Source organism: Glossina fuscipes, unplaced genomic scaffold (genome assembly GCF_014805625.2).
Source record: "Glossina fuscipes isolate IAEA_lab_2018 unplaced genomic scaffold, Yale_Gfus_2 2, whole genome shotgun sequence".
In the NCBI taxonomy this organism is placed as follows: domain Eukaryota; kingdom Metazoa; phylum Arthropoda; class Insecta; order Diptera; family Glossinidae; genus Glossina; species Glossina fuscipes.
The window spans coordinates 25,377,831-25,398,601 of record NW_023998416.1 but is presented as its reverse complement, the minus strand read 5'-3'; the positions used below and the strand labels follow the sequence as shown (position 1 = coordinate 25,398,601).

Below are 20,771 nucleotides of genomic sequence, written 5' to 3'. Positions count from 1 at the left end.
AAAATAGAAAACGCTAAAATATAGACAGTGATAATCGTGAAATAGGATCTTTTTGCCAACAATTATTACGCACGCATATTATGGTGTAAAAAGGAAATCGAATTTATATGTCTCTAAACTGCTTATCAAAATCGTTTAGAACCAGAATTGGGAGTGCGTTTACTACTCTTTTATAGTCTACACCAGTTGTGGTGTAAGGATAGATTAAGATTGGGCGGAAGTATGCGTTGCCTGTCTGCCTGTCGGTATGTCTAATGTCTGCCACATATTCTTGTATTCAACATACAACTCGAAATTTTTGATATATTTCGGCGAAATTAGAAACACGAAAGCTATTGAGAATGGTTCGTATTGGACCACTTTCTATATGACGCCTTGTTTTGATAGGATGGAGTATATGTACTAACTGAAGTGATATGGGATACTTGATGGTGAATTGCGGTCTATTGTAATGTTTTTACTTGTTATTCTCTGTACTCTTTTCATATGAGTGCAATACTAATACCAGATATATAACCGGACGACTATAGGAAAATCTGTCAAGTTCTATGTCAATATCTTCGGTAGCTAACAAGAGATGCGATGGTTTTCTTTGATTTAAAACGATATCTCCATAGAGGGAATTTTTTAGTTTCAAAGACAGGCAATAGAACAGACCTAAGAGCAATATGAAGCGAATTTCTAGCGAAAATATATTATTGCCTTATTCGTTATAGGTACTTTAATTTGTTCACCAATAACGTTAAAATTAAATTGTAGAGTTTATAATAGAATTAAAAGATATCAAAAGATTAACAATAATATATTGTTTAAAATCACGTTTCTTTATTGTATTTGCATTAAATATTCCCTCCCTGTGTACATATATGTAAATATTTTAAACAATTATAAAATATAAACTAATTTAAAGTGAATAATATGTGCTCTATAATTATAAGGTCATAATTTACATTAATATAATAAGCTGAAGCTAAAGGTTGTATAATTATATTATTAAAAAAAAAAAAACGTTGAGAAAAAAATGAAAATTACATTTCGTAGCTACTGACAGGGGTTGATGGAAGCACCTTATTAAAAATTTCATAATAAATTAAATAAATATAGTACATAATAAATAATTTACAAATATAAAACGCTAAGCTATATAAATATCTTTTCACTTTAAGCTCATTTGTATGTGTGTAATATAATTAAAGCTACGTACATTTAAGCTATAAACACAAAAGAAGAAGGATACGCCGATAATTCATTGGGATTACAACATACAATTAAAACTTCTATTATTCGTTGCTTTTAATGAGTGGAATTTTTTTGTTGAGATAGTTTCGTGTATGTTTTACTATATACCTTTTATATTTATATATTTAAAATGTGTGTGAGTAAATATATCAACACTTATACAAAACTATATGAATTTGTTGGTTGTTCAATACTACTTGTTTTAATTAATTGTTAAAAATTTTCTTTGTAAAATATTTTCGGTCGTTTTATATGCTTTAGATATATGAAAGCATATATATACGTGTGTTGTATGATTCTACTTTAGATATATGAAAGTTGTATGTATATGTTGTATGATTCTAGGAGGCTTTTAGAAATGTGGGTTTCAGTATGCGAAAGTACTTTGTTAGGCGTTTTTTTTTCTTCTTAAATTAAATTATAGTTTTTAAAGCTACTACATAAAAAAGATAACATTATATTTGAACTTATATTGCTTTTCATTCGATCTAATTTTCAGGATAATAGTGATTTTTATTCAAATTATTCGAAAATTTTTTTTTTTTTAACTAAAATATAAACTTAAAAATTTGAAGAAAAAATCCAAGAATTATTTTAACTATTTCAAATAATTTTAGACAACTTTAGAAAATACAGCTAATTTTTAAGGCAAAAATGTTACATGTTTCACGGAAGTAGAGAATAGTTTAGCCTGAAAATCACTCTGTTAAAAGCTAAACATATGTACAGATTTAGTAAGGATGTCACTATGGGTATCGAAGGTTTCTTCTATACCCACCACACGAGATGTATAAAACTTAACAGATTTTTATTACGGACAACATGACTTATCATTTCAAAGCACCCGCTTTCTTTAACCTTTGCCTTAAAATTTTTCGATTTACTTTCCGTAAATGAATCTTAAATAAAGAAATGCGTAGGAAAATTCCCACAGCGGCATAGATCTGTTATACTTGTCCGTGCCACTAGTCCCCTAGTTTTAGGATTCTTATGAATTCCGCCACTTGCTTTTGTTCAGAGCACCATACGGGGTCTGGCGTTATGAAATGCTGACCAAACACATGTTTGCCTCACATTCACATAGAATATGAGGGGTAATCTTACTCGTTCCTCGGCAGAATCTGCGTGAATCAGTATCGGACAGACCCATATTTTTCAAGTGACATCTGAGGGAATTATGACGGCTCTGATCAAACGCAGATCGTTTCGTATCAGTTCCAGTAGCTTATATGCTATACCCAAAGATTTTATGAACCTTTTTGCCTGTCGTTGTCCTAAACACTAACCTTACCCTTGCGGGAACTTTTTGTGTAAAGTTTTTTTGTCAACATGCGACCATCTCGCGTGCTATTTAGTGAATAATTGCATTAACATCTTTCGTTTTACTTTCCATTTCCAAACGTTTCAAAGCAGGGGAATTATATGAAATATTTTTAATATAGCTGGTGCTCTATTAGGATTGCTTTATTACAAAACCTTTCGTCATACATTACGATCTACATGAATAGCTGAACCGAATATGAACGCTTCTAAAGTGTTCGCCAATATCAAGTTGGATGCCTTTAGCATGAATTCCTAAAAGGGATATTAAATAAATCGTGGTCGCTATAAGTAGTGACGCATCACGTAATGACTTGATGCTATGCGTTCATCATGGGTTTGCTACAATATTGCAGACAGCCTTTGCTTAATAATGGGCAATATTTTGAAGTATGCGTACAACTAAACGATGGAAATTAACATAAGGCTTCCAATGTGGTATATTTAATTTGTTACCTTAGCTATAGGATGCGATAAGAACATAATAAATTTTTGCTTTCGACATTTAGAGATAGGGCAAAAAGCAGACAAGTGTGGTGGGCATCAAAAAAGTTCGTCCTGAACCGAGCATTATTATTTGCATGTTTTTCTTTTTTAGGAGAAGATATGTTAGTATTTCAAATGCTAAGAAACGAAATGAGTTTTACATTACATTTTGTTCATGTGCTAAACGAAATACGAAAAGGAAGTGTTAAAAAACAGAAATATACTTAAAAACCAAACTTGAAATTCATGATTAAATATTATTTATATAAAGAAATAAAACTTTTACCTTGATTTTATTATACCAAAGAGTTTTTGGTCCAGCGATTCGGTGAAAAAAAGAAAGTTTAGGCTTTCCAGTTTAAACGATATTCATCCACCATTAATAAATGTTGACTTGTTAACCAACCTTGATAAAGAATGAAATGTAACGTAAACACTTAGTGAAATATTGTATTGTTCCTTCACTGAGACGAAAAGAACTACCTTCTTGCAGTGCCATATTATAAAATTCCTGCCATTTATTATGCACTTCCCAATATTTTTCTTTAATCTGATTGCGATCTTGGAGATATGAGACAGCAAAAAAATAAGCTTTTAAGACATCTTGTGGTTGAGTATCGAAATGTAAATAGACTCCCAGAAATTTTTTGCTTTCCGCTATAATGAAACGCTCATGGGGATCAAATGAAGAGATTATGTTTTCGATAACCAGACTATTTTGATATTCATCTACCAAATGCTTTATAGAAAGACCTAAGCGTATATTAACAGAAACCGAAACTGTTTGACCCAACGTGACACGTTCCAGTTTATTGACCTATAAAGGATTTAAAGTATACTTTTTCATCTTTAAAACATCCTCGCTTTACTTGTTTTGGCGGTAACATTCTTCCAGATTTGAAATATTCTTCCAAAGTTATTAAATAGCGTGATTCGTTAAAGGTTTTTAAGCAAACTGCTTTAACTGCTTTCAGGTTGGCGTACAAATGCATCACAACAACAAATGCAAACACACTGTATAACACTCTTTGACAAAAAATATGAAATTTTTAAAAGTAATACATTTGAGATCTTAATAATTGCATACCCCGGACTCTTGATGATTGTTAAGAAATAAAGACCAACGAAAGAGGCTATTAAATTAACACATGTTTCTTGAGAACTGTCTTTTGAACTAACATCTGCGAGATTTCCACGCACAGCTTGATGTTGTGTTAGAGCTGCCCTGGTAGCGCCACCTGCAAAAGTTACCTTTACTTTCCTGCAAAACTCTCATATCAATTAATAAACCAATTACCTGCAACGCCAACTATGGCCTTTAGTACGGTGGTGCTGCATAATATATATGTACTTAAATGAGGATATTTAGGAAGCACATAAATCTCTATGCCCATAGCGCAATCATTGAGAAAATCGGCTCTTAGTCGCCATTTTTTACTTTCCACATCTAGCTGGGCTCCTTTCCACCAAGAAAACAATATACGCCCTAAATGGCCGCTGCCTTCTTTCAAAATCCAGGTAACTGTTGCAGAATATGCATTTATATTTTCATTACCCACTCCCAGACCTTTTAGTATTGCGTGCGTGCACAACGTTCCTGAAGTTCAAATGAAATTAAATTTTTACTTAAGCCGTTGTGCGTTGATGTATTTGTAACCTTAAAAACACACACCGCAAATGGTACTGCTGAATGCTTGTACTGTATCCCAGATTTGGTAAGCGGCATAGTCTTCACTAACACTGTCTGGATAACCTCTCGGTAAAAAAATTTGTTGCATCAAACGGAAAAGAAAAAATTTTTCACGTATCATCAATTTGTCGGTCCGCAACGGTACGCGAACTATGGATTTTTGATCTAAAAATTTTTGTGAGAAACACTTGCTACTTTTAATAATCATCGTCAACTTACCGGCCGGTGTAACATATAATATTTCTTCACCTTTAGTGCCATATTGTTCCCTAAAGTGTATTTTCATATTTATGAACTGAAATATTTTTTTTGTATCACTTTTTCATTGGTTTTTAGCTTAAATGAGACCGGAGGAATGCATTTGTATGGGTGAATATTAAATGTCACAAACCACAGACCCTACTCTCTCCCGACAGATTATTTGTTGTTGGAATGTTAGCTGCTTATTTGCGTGCGTATGAATAATTAATTATTAGGAAACTTGATAAGTTTTTCTTTTTTATTTATTTATTTTTATTTGTTTGATTTTTCTTACTAAGGTTATTTATTATTATATGTCAGACACTTTTTATACTTGGCGTTTGACATATATCATATGATGATGATTGTACAATTTTCGCTGCTTAAATTCTATAAAATCACACTTGCTGTATATTTCACTTAGGTAATTGACGTTGGCGTTTAATAAATCGGATGTTTTTATAATTTCAATTTAATTTTAATTTAAAATAACTGATCACAAATTTTGCTAAACCTCTACTTGTGTTGTTGAAAAAAAAACATTTAATAATAATTAGAGCTGCCAAGCAATTAATTATATTTTTTGTTGTAAGGATTGTGCTGCCAAAATTCAAGGGCGAGAAACTCTGATGCTGTTTCTTCTTAAAACAGGGCTGTTAAAATACAATTGTAAACAAAAAAGAACACAAATAAACATGTGCAAAAAAAAAAGCAAAAGAGCACCGTGTATGTTATTTTAATATAGTAAATAATCTCGGTGTAATAACCCACGTAATAATATGTAATCAATAATTAAACAAACAACCGGTTAGGTTTTTGTGAATAGCAACGCTGTTAGCAAACAACTATTTTTGTATATATATTTTGTTGGTGTAAAGATGATACCGTGTATAGTTGTTGTTGCAAATTCTAATTTTTGTTTACATTTGCTATACACGTGCTATTGTTTACTTTTCAAAACAGACCCACACTAATACCTTCTACAAATGGCTACTAACCACACTTGCATAAATTATGATCAAAATATCATCCACAAATGACTACTAACCACACTAATACCATCTACAAATGGCTACTAACCACATTTGCACAAATTATAATCAAAATATCATCTACAAATGACTACTAATCACATTTTGTTTGTATTTTGTTGCTGTCAAAAGTAGTACCGGTTGTATTTTGTTGTTGCATTTTGCGCACATCTTATTTGTTTACATTTTTTCGTTTCGTTTATTTATCATAATGTATATATATATATATAAATACTGTTATTATTATTGTTGTCGTTATTATTATTAATGCTTTATCGAATATGTAAAAATTCCCTTTTTTAATATAAATTGAACTAATTTAAATTAAAATATGCTTACAAGAGGGAATTTACTCCGTATGATAAGAAATTTCTTTTGAAAAAGAAAACTAATTAAAAGGGTAATATTATTATTTATTTTATTTATGCAAATAATTGTATATTTATTCGAATAAAATGAAAATCTACATTGCTTACTAAATTGTGTCTACTATGATGTTATATAATCCGCTTTTGAATTGCCAAAGAGATTTTATACGCATTAGTCTAGAGAGGTTTTGTAAATTCCTGTGTCTCTGTGAATGTTTGAATTGCATTGGAAATGGATCCTAAATGAATGTTAATGAAAAAACTATTTAGTGTCCGCTTTATCTTTTCAAAAATTTTGCTAAACCTTCAATGGTTCTAGTTGCATGATAATCTTTAATCCCAAATTAAATTTACATTGGCCGTAATATTGTAATTGGGGAAAAGCAAATGAAACAAATCATAGTCTTACAAGAAAAACTCGAGAGCTTAATTATTGGCCATTTAATGAATCTGATCCAACTGAATAGCTTGCGTGTAAGGTCTTGGAACGATTTACAGGAGTTTCAATCGATAAAATTCAATGTAAACTGAAAACATTACTTCCACAGTTTGTATCAGATTGGACAGAAAGAAACATTGAAAGTTTATGCGCATAGGTTGGTATTGAACATCGGCCAAATTAGTCGAAGGATACACTTACAGTACTACGTAAACGTCAGGTCACTTCTTCTTTTCCAAAGGAAAAAAAATTAAATTATTTTTTTGCTCATTATGCATACACTGTAGTAAATCAATGTACAAAAACTTTAATGCATTTTCTATGGGTGATGGTGTGATATCTGAAGAAAAATGGAAAAAAATTGACCATATTTACTCAATATAATAGAGTATCAAAATATAAGTTTTTTTTCGGCACCTTTCCAACACCTTTATAACGGGCAGCTACAAGCTTGCCCATTTGTTCGTCTGTCCGTCTGCTCAACTGTGCAATATCTGTGGTAAATATTCTCCTGTTAATAAAAGTGAAGATATCGCCTATAAATTTGTGAAAAACTTTACAAATGGCGTAAGGAGGTCAACGAACACGTCTGCAATGCCCCTGCGCCGAAGCAAACAAAGCTAAGAACACTTCTGCTTTTCGAGTCTTTTTCTCGTTGCTCACAGATTACGAGAGATACAAGATATAAATTTCCCGAAAATTATTCTAGAAGAATATCAACTTTAAAAACTCAAACCTGGCCCGTCCACCTAGTATTATAGTAGAACATGCAAGTTAAAATTTTTCCCCTTTTTCAATCACTTGCAGCACAGTTGCGGCTTGTTTTTTCTTCTATCGCTTTTCACAATTCTTGCTTCATTTGTTTTCACGTATTTTGTTACGTTCTCCAATTATATGTTTAGGTTGCTCAATAACAAATGTACTACACGACTTGAGAATATCTTTCTATTATATCCCGCTTGCAAAGAATTGATTTTTCTATTGAAGATGGAAACCGGCTTCGTAATCTGTATACATGTTCTACATGTAATATAACCGGATGTGCCGGGTATTTGACACTATTTTTTAAATAGACGTTTGCTCTAATAGAAGCTTCTCTGTATCTATTGTTGAGGCTTTCACCACGAGGAATAAGCTTATCTGATAGTTCGGGCATATGTATTGATCGCATATCCCCTAATTAGATATAGTATTTAGTGCTACTCGTATCTTCAAATATTTCAGCTTATAATAATACGCCATTTGCTTAAACTGTTTATGGAGGAATTTTTATTTAGAAATCTTTCAAGACCTCTTTGAGAATGATCCTCTCACTTTTTTATATTTTTTTTTTTTATAGGGAAGCAGTTACGTAGTGCGTTGAAGATGTCGTTTTGTCTGCTTCACTTATCGTTTGCAAATTTTTTTATCCAGGCATTCAGTTAGCATGAAGTTGTGTGGGTTAAAATTTAACAAAGCCTTCCTTAATCTCGAGTTGTAGTTGAAGATGTTATTCAATCTTTCGATATCGCCCCGAGCTGGGAACTAATCGCGTAGCCCAAGGTTGGCTTTCGCTTATATATTTTTTGATTAGCTGAAAACAACAGCGAAAGCTAATCTTTTTTCACGTGATTACCTCCGCAATATTTTGCGACTTAAGTAAGCCTTTGATATGCATTCCGCTTTAAAAATTTTAACTTATTGCTTAGTCCAAAGTAGGTTTTGAATAAATGTGCTACTGTTACGACATTGGTATAAAATTTCTTTGAGAATATCACGTATATAGCGAGATGAGTAAATGAACACATGTGAGTCGTAGTACAATTCCCACACATTAATAATAAGTCAAAAGGAGAGATGATGCAATAGGTATAATAATTAAAGTGGAAAAATGGGACCTTGAAACAAACAAACAAACAAGAAAAAGAGTTAAAAATCATTGAGGTGAAGTGAATGAAATCGATGAGAAATTGACGTGAGTCTTGTATGTTTTCCACCTCAACCGCGTAATATATAACTGCGTTAAGCCTACAGACAAATGAATAGAAAGATATGACAAAATAGATTCGGAAAGTGTTGCTGATCAAAGACTTATATGCTTAACGTAATCCCTCATTTTCATGACCCTCTTGCTTGACCCTCTACATAGGCATACGTTATAATTTTATTATTTACTGTAGTTGTACTTTTACTGAAATGAGGCGGGATGGGACTACGGCATTCGAAATATGTCAGCCGACATTAGTTAAACGATTGGCAATGCCAATCGTATTCGAACCGAGCTATCAACAAGAAGAAGGGGACACTTCCACTTCCCGCCGGATCGAATCGCCGATTCTCTATAACGCTATCTAGAAAGGTAAAGAACTGTAATGTAATCCCTTGCGTAAATCTGCCAAATAGTAGAAATTTCAAGAATTCTTTTGAATATTGTTAATTATAAATTAAAAAAAAAAAAAAAAAAAAAAATTACAACAAAATAAAAAGTTAAGAAAAGGCATAAGACGATTCTTATATCTGATAAACTTTTATTTTCTTACGCTTCTAATTTTGCAAATTATTCACCTATTGAAGTTTGTAGCTGTGCCATTCACACTTCCTTTGGGGAGCCTGTGATCATAAGTTCCATCTAATTGTAAAATTTCTGATACTGCAGTTAACAGTTCATTATCTTTCAGATCCAAAATGTCTGGTTTAATATATGCTGATTTTAAAGCTCACAATGTGGGTTAGGGTAGTCGCTTCTCCAATTCAAGAGGCAGACAAATTCATTATTTTCTTGAAGGCAGCAATTTAGTCCCGCTAAATAAAGCTAATCCTACCCATTTCGGTTCTGTCTCTTCCTGCTTAATTCTTTCGATCTGTATACCTCCTTATCAGCACCTTACGCTGTTCTCACTGTCTAATCGAAATTGATTTTCAGTCTTTACTTAACAATACTATCCGTAATATTTCAAATACTATAGACTTCAGTGACTCTTTGGGTTATTGCAAAGTCTTTCATTAATGCTTTGAGCCGAAACGCTGCTAAAAAATCATACCCTCATCATAAATAAATGCAAATGATCTCCTTCTAGACTAAAGTTCAAATTCTTGGTCGATGTTAGAATGGAGTACACGTACACTCTCAACCTGGAAATAATTCTATGAAAATGTGAGCATTTTTAGAGGTATCGCTTGCTCATAGCTTAGTCCTGTGAGAAGGTTGCTGGACCTTCTGGTCCTACAATCCCCTCTGTATCACTTGATGAGGAATGTGATAATTTTTTCTTAAATGACATAACGAGCTCTGAGCTCGATAAAGCTTAAAGATGAGTCTCTCGAAACACTCATCTCCTAGCTTAGATGGTAATCGTAACAATCATCTCAAATGGTTGAATATCGAAAACAAATTAATTCTACTAAAAGAATTTAACAATTTTCTAAACACCGATTTTATACGCTCTTCTTGGTACGACTTCCAAATCTTCACTTTCAGAAAAATGAAATAATTTGACAACTAATATTAATTCCTACATATGTGTGGCCTTAGTGTTCTCCGTTAGAGAAATTTTCGAGGAAGTGTTATATCCGCGTTTAGAATGGTATCGCGAGTCTAAATGTATCCGCAGCAATTTTCAATTTGGTTGTAAACGTTACAGGTCTGTCCAAGACAATATTGCTACTTTGCGGTCAGCAATGAACTCAGTGTTGGCTAAGAGCTATATTCTCATTGCTTGCTTTCTGGACATAACTTCAACAACTTGATTCTGTCAATATTGACATCTTCAACTTCACTCTTCTCTCTTCGAATCTTCTAAATTCTCTGATTTACTATATGACCTCTTCCTCTATAAGAACACGGTAATTAAAAACGATGATGTTCTTGTACGAAACAAATCTTTTACAGAAGTGTATTGAGTCCTTTTTGTTTTAATTTATATATTAACTGAATTTTCAGTTTCCTTCCTGAGAATATCTTAATTTTGGGTTAGGCTGACGATCTTGTCATTTTTAGTTCCAATCCCGATTTATGTAGGCGTACGCTGCAATTTGCCCTCAATGCTATTTCCTCTCATCTCGAATACGTGGTCTTTTCAAAAGAAAGGAGAGACCCCACGGTTACTCCGGTGCTTATGTATGGTTCTCCTATTCCGTTCGTTAAGGCTTTTGACTTTTTAGGTTATGTTCTACGCTAGAAACTTTCTTCTGCAGCTCACATTGTACAAAATTGCCAAACAATGTTTTGAACTCATTAAGGTATGAAAATTCATTTGTGTTTTTTTTTGTGGTTCCAACCGTATTTTGGCTTACTCATGCCAAAATTAGAATACGATTGTTCGCTCTTATTGGACATTTCAAATAAGAACCTTCTGAAATGTTGCAGAATCCAATGGAAATGCCTTTGTCTGACTCCTGGTGGCACAATTCTAATTTCTGCAGGTTTTAAGGCAATCGACAAAGAACATTCAGTTCTTTCTTGGCAACAGCGATGGAATAATTCATCTTATGGTCGTCGACTTATACTCTTCATTTCCACATATGAATAAAACTGTTTGCTTAAATAATTGCGGATTCAGACGGTAAAATATCTGCCTTATCAACAGGCTGATGTTCAATCCACGAGATGCAATGATCATCATTCAAAATTGACATAGCGAATAATTATTTATGTACATGTAAAGTCTTACAATCTCCTGATCATACTCTATTTGTTTGTGTGAATGTTCTTCTATTTGTCATTTCGCACTTCGCATATTGAGTATATGTGGTCTTCGCGACGACAGCATTTACCGTGTAATTATGAATCTATTCTCTTTTACATTTTTTCCTCTCACACTCATCGATTCCTGCCTATGACACTTTATACTCACGTATTACATTACTTCTTACACAACGGAATTTACTCCTTTACTCCTACTTCTATCCTACGTGGCGAACAAGTAATATGCGGACGAATAACGAGCAAAGTTCACAAGAGTTTAATCAAACAACACTAAATAAATAAATAATTAAATTATATATCAAATCAAACCCGAAACTCACTAAGGTCCAAGCAAAGAACTCTGTGTTCACAGTGGGCCTTTTTTACACAACTCAACAAGTTTTCGCTTGTTGATTTGCTGAATAGAAGAGGAAGACGAAGAGTACCTCTGATAACAATTTTATAGATTTAGTGAAATTATCATGTTCGTGTTAACGGACAGATGTTGCAGAATCTTACATTGATAAAGCTATTGAGTCTTTAGCAGTTGTGGAAAAACCTTCGAAATTTGATGAGAAAACGTTCAAATAAAACTCTTTGTTTTCAGAAATATTTCAATTTAAATATGAAGTAATCATTAATATTTGGAGGGTGCTGTGAATTTGTACTAAATTCTTTTCCTCTACTTTGCGATAATAAAATTCATTTTGATGTGAATAAAAGTAGCGTAGCATTGTACTCATTCCACGTCAAAGCGAGCTTTAATTAGTGTGAGCAACTGATATGATTTCGTTAGTACCTGCGACGAGGTAAGGAAATATTATACCCAATAGAGGTTAGGTATGCAATTTGTATTTACCGATTGAAAACTTTCCATTGAGACGGCGAAAAATTTATAAGCCATCAATCTGGCTGGCTTCTGTGCTCTGGCCATGGGAAATAATAACATGCGTTGGTAATATACGCTGCCGTTGTACCAAGGATGCTCGGCTAACGCATCACTCATATCCAGGCTCTACATGCAAATGAAAGCGAAATATAAGAAGTGAGAAAATTAAATTCGTTACCTTTTACACCCATCACTGTTATCCATTAAAAGAAAAAAAAAAAAATAATAAAAGAACTACATTTTCATGTTCTATAACATGGAGTAGGCGGGGCAGTTTTGGTTACTTTTTAGTTTGGCAACTCTGCGCGCCTGTTGTGGTCGTACTGTAGAACATTGTGCGAAGAAATTTTTCAATTTCTTTTCCTTATCTTATTGCTTATTGCTACCTGTATACGCTTTTAAACAATAATAAGGTATAAAAATAAAAAGCGTTTAAATTAACAAAAAAAAAAAAAATTAAAAAAAATAAATAAATCTCTTGCTTGTTGTTTTTCTTTTTTGCTTGTTTACAGTTTCTTCTCTTCGCTTGTTCTTTATTTACTGTGTCTTTAGTAGGGCGAAGCTTACGTTTAATTTGAGAGATCATTTTTGTGTGCGAGACAAGCTTTTGTACTTTTGTTTTCTACAATCAATCTCCCTCTCTTCCTTCTTCAATCTCTTGTCTGTTACTTTTTGACGTCTGTTACTATCTGAACGATTCATTACCTGTTAGCTTTGCGAACGATTTGCCTTGCGTAGTGTGCAGGTACCAATGGCTGTGCTACAGACGCAGTCCTTTATCCTTCGAAGGGTTTACGTTGGTCATGTCCCGCGGGATATTGACTTTTATAAGCTGTTCACGGTGACAAGGAATGTACTAAGTAAAAGTCTTCGTATTTTGTGTGGGAAATTTGAAAAAATCAAACCAATGTTCAATGAGTGTTGCTATCTGGAGCATTCAGACCCACTCGTATTGTAGCGCGTGGTACTTCACCCCTTACACCTACCTCGTTGCCAACAAAGAACGTTCGCGTTTCCGATATCGATGAGTTGGCCGCTAATAAAAACGTTCCAAATAAGTTGGGAAGCCGCCCCGTTTTACGTATGTTGAAGTGGCAAGTGTGTCTCCTCCCAGCCATTCAAGCTATTCTGTGTACATGTCCGAAAAATATTAACAAAACTAACAAGTCCGCCTCTCCGCTTAGCTGTTCGGGGGTGTCTGCTGGACACAATGCTGGGCAAGTCGCTAAAGCTGCTCGACCAAGTGTGGTCACCCCCGCTATATTTTCGCCAACTCAAACTCTGTACCTGCAAATTCCATTGTTCATAGTAGGGATGCTTTGCCAATATCCCGGACGTAGTTGTAAATCGCTGTCTATCCTTTAATTTACCTAAGGATCCTTATCATCCAGTAATTCGTATGTCCTGCTTTTACAAGTACGGTGGTCTTTTGAACTCTCACGGCATGCCGAATCCAATATCCTCCTCATTTTTCAGACGTTATGCTTGACTTCTCTGTTGGAGAGCTTACTATCTTCGTTCTATAATGTATTAAACCTGGCAGTTTCTGCAAGCTTTCCGATCAACCAACCACGCCCTTGAGGCAGGTGCCCGCTTCTTCATGTATCCCTTGCATATTTCTTTCAATCGCTCTTAGTCCTCTGATGATATTAAAAACTCGATTCTCTCTGCTGAATACTTTCAACGAAATGTCAGGTATCCGTATCCGACATCTAACTCGGTTTTGATTTCTGATTTTCTGGTCATTTCAGAAAATGATTGTTTAAGGTCTCTAAACTATAATTGTGCGCCTGGACCTGACGAGATTCGGTCATGTCTACTTAAATTATGCTCTGTCGAGCTATGCGGTGGATTTCAATGATTTTTAATCAGTCCTTGAAATCAGGGGCTTTCCCTTCGTGTTGGAAAAGTAGTCTCGTTATTCCAATTCACAAATGTGGAAACGGACATCACGTTGAGAACTATAGAGGCATCGCCAAGTTAACTGTCTTTCCTAAATTGTTTAAGCGAATTATTACTCAGCATGGCTTTCGACATCGACGTCGATTCGAAACGATATCCACATTCTCACGAACTGGAGAACGCTTATCACAGATATTATGCAGTTGGGCAGAAGGACAAAAGGACAAACATATTCTGTTTTAGGTTTCCTTAGGTAAATTCTAGTAGCGTGTTGACGAATACGAAGTTCGTTAGTATGGCGGGCAGTAAAATGGACTAAGAGAGTCGTTAATACTCGATAGACAATATTTCACCATATGTTGCTTACCGATGTTTTCATATCATCAGCATATTTACACACGTAGTATAGGTCACATAAAGACGACACCAGTAGCAAACTCTGCCTTATGATATCATAAAGTTGAAATTCGCCGAGCATATTCATCCCGATTGAGCATAGCAGTGCTACCAAACTGAAGAAACTTATAAACACCGAAACATTAAAAATTTCGTTCGTAACATCGACTACTCTGTAAAAATAGTAAGATAACCATTGCAAAATAAAATCAAAATACAGATTTAACCCACAGATATATATCCTGATGGCGGCCTAAAATTTTCCTCAGATTTTTGATATCATCTTCCGTATTTGTTGGGGTTAAGTTTCGAACCCTTTTTGCTAAATACCTGAAATTCATATTTATCAACAACATGGACGTAATCAGTACCATATGTGGAACGAAATATGCAACCAGACACGAAAAAGCAGCAAACCCTTGAGTCAAAACTATCATTGCATACATGCCAGGAGTGTTCACTTTGAAAGGATACCATACAGGATAGGGCAGCTTATAGTCAAACTTAACTTCATCATCGGTAGTATAGGAGGTCATCATAAAGTTGAATAATGGTGCCACGTTGAATAAGATGACGCCGACACATAAACATATTGATAACGCTTTGGTGACTCGAATCAATTCCTCATAATTTGTTTCCACTTCAAAGCTCTTCTGCTCCTCCATATTTTGTGGAAAATATTTTTGAAGTACATCAACAAGTATTTTTACGCGTTTAGTATTCGAAAAGATACAAACGAACCGAACGACAGCAGTAAAAAAAACGATTAGCGTTACCGCAGTATCTGCGAACTCTGCTGGTGTCTGAGGGGTTGTCTTGATGAAAAACATTGGTACAAGTATTGAATAAACGCCAATCTGTATCATTGAAATTGCAAATGCGATCGACTCCTGTAGGGAAAGGCGTTCTTTCGATGATGTTCGATACAAGCACACTCCATACACTTGAAACAGCCAGAAAGGAATTTTGAAGAAGTCCATCAAAACCATAGGTTTTGCTCCAGAATTCCTTACCATTTCGCTTTAGTTGAACGGTTCGCTTCTTAGAAACGTAACAGTTTGCAAGGTAGATAAATATAAACTGAGCCCAGGGCCAGTAGCCGTTAATTTATTATACATGACATGAGGGAGAATAACAAATGTTTTCATATAACTAACGCAAAAGCTAGCCAATCAAACCATGAGTAAATGGACATATGAGAGTCGAAGTATGCTTTCCACACGTTAACAATAATTCAGGGGGAGTAATAAAAGACTATTCAAAAGAAGCAAAGAACAAAGAACACCTTGAAAAAATCAAAAGAAAATGAGTTAAAAAGCCCTGAGGTGAAATCAATGAAAACAATCAAAATGGGGTTGGCCTTGGTGTACATTTGAGATACGTTACACTTTCATAATCGTAAACGTTTTTTGTTCAATGCGTTCAATGATGTCTGAAAGTAGATCAGTTAGATTTCTGATCTTAGTCTGCGATACTCAAGTACGACATTTTACGAATGGATGATGTGTAACAGCAGCAGGCCTACAGAACAGACCGACGGGCATGAAAATATGACAAAGTGTACTCGGAATCTGCATTGATTTAATATAGTCTCTCCCGTTCATTTCTGATTAACTTCAAATCCAGTATTCCACAATCATCACTACCATAAACACCACAAAATAATCTTGCTAACACACACAAACTCTTCTTCCCACATTTCTTCTTACATTGCCCCACACACATAGATATACTACATACATATCTAAATGTCATATACGTACCATTTTTGCAAAATATTCTTTCCCAATAGCATTTTCCGTAAGAAACCACCTGACCACCATCACGAATTTCCTACCCATACCACAATGTCTGCTCTTTTTAAAAAATGGCTTGCGTTCCAAGTATGAACATTAGCCAAAAATAACAACGCATGCGCATTGGTTGGTATTTCTTTTTTTTTTTTTATTGCTTACAAAAACAATGGAGGCCATCAAAGAGAAACAATGGCTGCAATTCTTCGTCACAAAGAGACTTGTTTGTTTGGCTAGTGAGAAGAGAAGTAAGAAGAGAACATCTGTATACCAATCGGTATTTTTATTTACACATACTCACATCAATTACACATACTCACATTGTGTTCAGAAGAAAAAAAAAAAAAAATTTCGTCTAAAGATTGTTTTCATTGATGCGTATAACCCAATATTTTCAAACAAAAATGGACTCTTTGAAGCATTAAAATTTGTGACGATGCCATCAAGAACTAAATTCGAACATGCGTAGATAAATTTCCATAAAATTGAACAGGAGAGGGTGGGACTAATTAGCCATTTAGGCATTTCGACATATTGTAATTGTATTGTATTTTCACTATCTACCTGCACTATAATATAAATAAAATAATTATTATCAAACAATATAAACGGAAACACATGGAACCGTAAATACACACAACTGTACACCTTTAAGAAAATGGTAAGAGTAGTTAGTACGAAAAGTGTGCGATGGAAGAAGAAATTGCGATTGGATTTCCAAAAATCGCTTTAAATCGTAAGTTCTTGACAAATAACCTCGACCTAGCCCAGTAGATAAGAATGTCAATTACCAACGCGGCCACGTACGTTCGCTTTCTCCACAAAATAATCAGTGAATTTTCTTAATTGACTCAAAAAACTATTGTAAGACGAGAACGTATAAGTGGGCTCTCTATGATCCTATAATGATTTAATCAGAAATGTTGATAGCAATTTGGAGCGTCGTCCAGAGTCTTTGAACTCGGTTTTTCCATTCAAGGAAATTAGGAAAAAAGTTGCAATTCTTCTAAGTTACTTTAACTAAACGCAAATTATATCAATTTGCAGACTTCGTGAGACTCTGTAAAATTGAGTTTAGATAAATTCCAAGACTACAGATTAATTTCAATATGATGGAGAGTACGAGTAGGTCGGCTAAACGAAAAGATGTTTTGAAACCTACTGAGATATGTCCAGTCCTAGATGAACTTAAACTGCAATCCTCTAATGAGTCAGAAAATGTGATACAATGTAAGATCCTTGGCAACTTAAAAGGTGAGATTACTCTTGATATCTGTTTATATATATATGGGTGAATTTAAACCGAAATTTAATGAACACAGCTAACTAAAATTCAATTTGAAGCTCTTTGGTGGCTTGGTGGCGTGGAAAGCGTGGGTTCGGAAATGGGCATACGGAAAGAAGTGTGTGATGTGTGTGAGAAAACTGTGAAAAAAACAGTGTCGAGTCTTTTCTTAAACTTACAAAACCACTTGAAGAATGCCAGGAGCAAAACAGTGTTTGCGCTGCAGCTGCAACCTGTCATAGAAAGGAATGCAAAAAAGTAAGGATCGCATTTCCCTAAACTGGAACTAAAACTAAATTGAAAAATTTACAGAAAATATTATCGCCATCAGTTATTTTGTATGGTGGCTCACAAGCTGTTCTCAAACCTGTAGACCTCATCAAGAGGATAGAGGAAAAGACGATTAATTGCAGAGCATGAAGCAGCGCGTTTCAAACTTTAATAAAATACTAAAGGAAAGCAGTTCTAAAAACAAGAAACTTTATTTAAAGTTTTTGCATTCACTTCCTGTTATTTGACAACCGTCAAGAAGGTATTGGGTCGGATGATATTTTATTACATCTATAAAATCGTTATCACAGTAATTGTTTGCATTGTTTGCATTGTTTGTTTTGTAAGTCAAGCAACGGTTTGAATCATCTCAAGAGATTGACAACATTTCGATGTATTGCATTGAAGAAAAAGCGGTCAAGCGGACCGTTTCTCTTTCACTTAGCGACTGCGAAAAGTTTGCTCTTCTAGAGAAACGTCTATGAAAACGGATCTTCACGTCTAAGAATTCTGTGCGAGCGTAATGCCTCTAGTTAGTTTCGCATCTGTTTGTTGAGTAGATCACTAACAGGGGTCTCCAGTGTAAGGCCGCAGTGTTGCACGATGCGAAGTTCCATTGGTATTCTTCGTAATAATGTATGTATAATCCACACAAAACCATATAGCATTTAGAAGATATATATTAAAAGTCGTATATAGAGGCAGAAAGAAAGACGCGATTTTATTGTAATGGTTATGCCATGCATTTGTATTTGAGTTTAATTAATATTTCAAGTTTTGAAAGAGATTCAAAATGCGTTTATCGGGGTAAATTCATCGGTTTACCAACTGTTCCTCCCAAGAGCATTTCTTTGATCTTGCAGCCCCACTGAAAATTGTGACTTACTATTATCAGAGCTGTATGGAGCTGTTAGATGAGGACAGATTTAGTGCTGAGCGTTGTTTTATAAACTGTTTAGATTTTTTATTCTATACTAGTGAAGTACAACTGGGCACATTATTTTCAGTTAATGATCTTTATTATTTTATTAATACTCTCAACTCTTAGCAGTTCTTATTATTCCACTTGATTCATAGTAATGACAATTGATAAAATTCGGTTGAAGCGCATAGGAGGGGATCTCATTACTTAGACACGTCTATCTCGGTTGATCTTTCGCACAAGAGATACAGAGCGGAAATTTTAAATTGATTTCTTCCTCTATTCGAGCTAATCATTCCGGAAATCGAGATAGGACTGTCTCATCCTGAACTCTGTTCGTCATGGTTGGTTATGGTATGATATCATTAGGGTACTCCGACCATCACTAAACTTTACATGATAGATTTAGTAGGAAGATACTTATTCCAACTTATTAACTAACGTGGTGTGGGACCAAAATGAAGTACGATTTTAGTTCTCACAGAGTCATACATGTTTTCAACTTTTTGTCCAATTTCGCATGTATACATACATACACCGTACGCTATACATGAACATGGAAAGAAAAATGGAAATGGACTCGTTCACAGTTTTTGCATGTTCATGTACGTATGTAAATCTTCTAAAGACTTTTTAATTAGGCTTTATTTTTAAATGAAAGTAATCAGAAGGTGATTAACACTGATGCGAACTTTATATGTTTCCCGCTCCCCGCTTGATATTCAAAGCGTCTTAAATACAGTTAATGGGTAAACCCCGAGGTTCGTTTGCAATTATTGTGTGTCTTTCCAATACGAATTCACAAAGTTCTGATCTCTACTTGATAAATAAAAAAAATGCTGTAAGACTTCATATTAAATATATATCGTTTAAATTAATTTGTTTTGGGTTTCAAAGAAAACGGTCGGGTTTCTGTCATTTAGTTTCTTTCATTCTTAAAGTATACGTAATTTACATCATACAGTCAAATGTAATTTCGGTTCGCCCGTAAATGTGGCTTGTCGTCTCAATGTCGTAAACATTAAAAAGTTGAAACTTGAACTTGGCCAAGAATTTGTGTACTTTATGGAGTTTTTGCACTTTGTTTCTGTGTGTTATAAAAGTATTGAAAAAAATAATTAAATTTTGATACACAATAATATTGGGTAGTAGTGGTCAATTATTTTTACATTTCTTTTGCACAGATGTTACAGGATAACCCATAGAACATGCGTTCAATATTTTGTACATGTATTTGCTATAGTTTATGAGTAAGGAAAAACAGAGGTGTCCTCATTTTCTATAGTATTGTAGGCGTGTCCTTCGACCGATTTGATTCATTTTCAGTAGAAACCTGCGTGCAAGAACTTCCATTGTTTCTGCCAAATTTGAAGTCGTTAGCTTTATTTAACATTTATGACATAAGGACAAAGGGACAGACGCATATGCTTAAAATGCGAATTAGAATTTAATGCTAATTAAGCATACATATTTGGTGTGGTCTCTGACGCTTCCTTCTGCGCGTTGCAAGCGTTTTGAGAAAATATGAATGGACCCATCATCCTTCGGTGGTTGGTATAAAAGTATGGAAATTCGCGATTTACAATTTTTCATATCATCTTCAGTTAACTTAATGAAAATACTGTTGAATGTATGTAATGAAATATGCTGTGATATCGGTTAAGTTCTCTGTATTCATGCAATCGTAAAAAACCGAATAATGCAAAATGTTTCACTCATCTGTTGAATAAATTCCTTATACGAGATATTAGAGAAATTTTCCGCTTTCTCGAAACAAGAGAATATAAAGTGAATGTATTTTATATTATGTAAGAAGCTAAAAAGAAAGTTCACAACAA

General features: G+C 34.2%; 2 protein-coding genes across 4 annotated transcripts; both read right to left on the bottom strand.

Annotated features, from left to right (window-relative positions):
• Positions 1-1,824: 1,824 nt before the first annotated feature.
• On the bottom strand, positions 1,825-5,458 carry LOC119634041 (RUS family member 1). Of its 3 annotated transcripts, XR_005246918.1 has the most exons (9): positions 4,955-5,458; positions 4,718-4,900; positions 4,343-4,642; positions 4,133-4,283; positions 3,915-4,071; positions 3,529-3,862; positions 3,332-3,451; positions 3,016-3,225; positions 1,825-2,961 (listed from the first exon to the last, which is right to left on the bottom strand). XR_005246918.1 is itself a non-coding variant. In XM_038027952.1 (7 exons), exons 1-7 carry the CDS (start codon positions 5,019-5,021, stop codon positions 3,390-3,392), a joined length of 1,254 nt encoding a protein of 417 aa, XP_037883880.1. In that variant the 5' UTR covers positions 5,022-5,458; the 3' UTR covers positions 3,275-3,389. The 3 variants fall into 3 exon arrangements, 1 of the variants encoding a protein (XP_037883880.1); XR_005246917.1 differs by having other exon boundaries at positions 1,825-3,225; XM_038027952.1 differs by lacking the exons at positions 1,825-2,961; positions 3,016-3,225 and having other exon boundaries at positions 3,275-3,451.
• Positions 5,459-12,215: 6,757 nt separating this feature from the next.
• LOC119633079 (putative odorant receptor 92a) lies at positions 12,216-15,328 on the bottom strand. Its single transcript, XM_038026296.1, has 4 exons — positions 15,081-15,328; positions 14,635-14,836; positions 12,336-12,491; positions 12,216-12,275 (listed from the first exon to the last, which is right to left on the bottom strand). The coding sequence occupies exons 1-4, from the start codon at positions 15,326-15,328 to the stop codon at positions 12,216-12,218; spliced, it is 666 nt and encodes a 221-aa protein (XP_037882224.1).
• Positions 15,329-20,771: the final 5,443 nt, after the last annotated feature.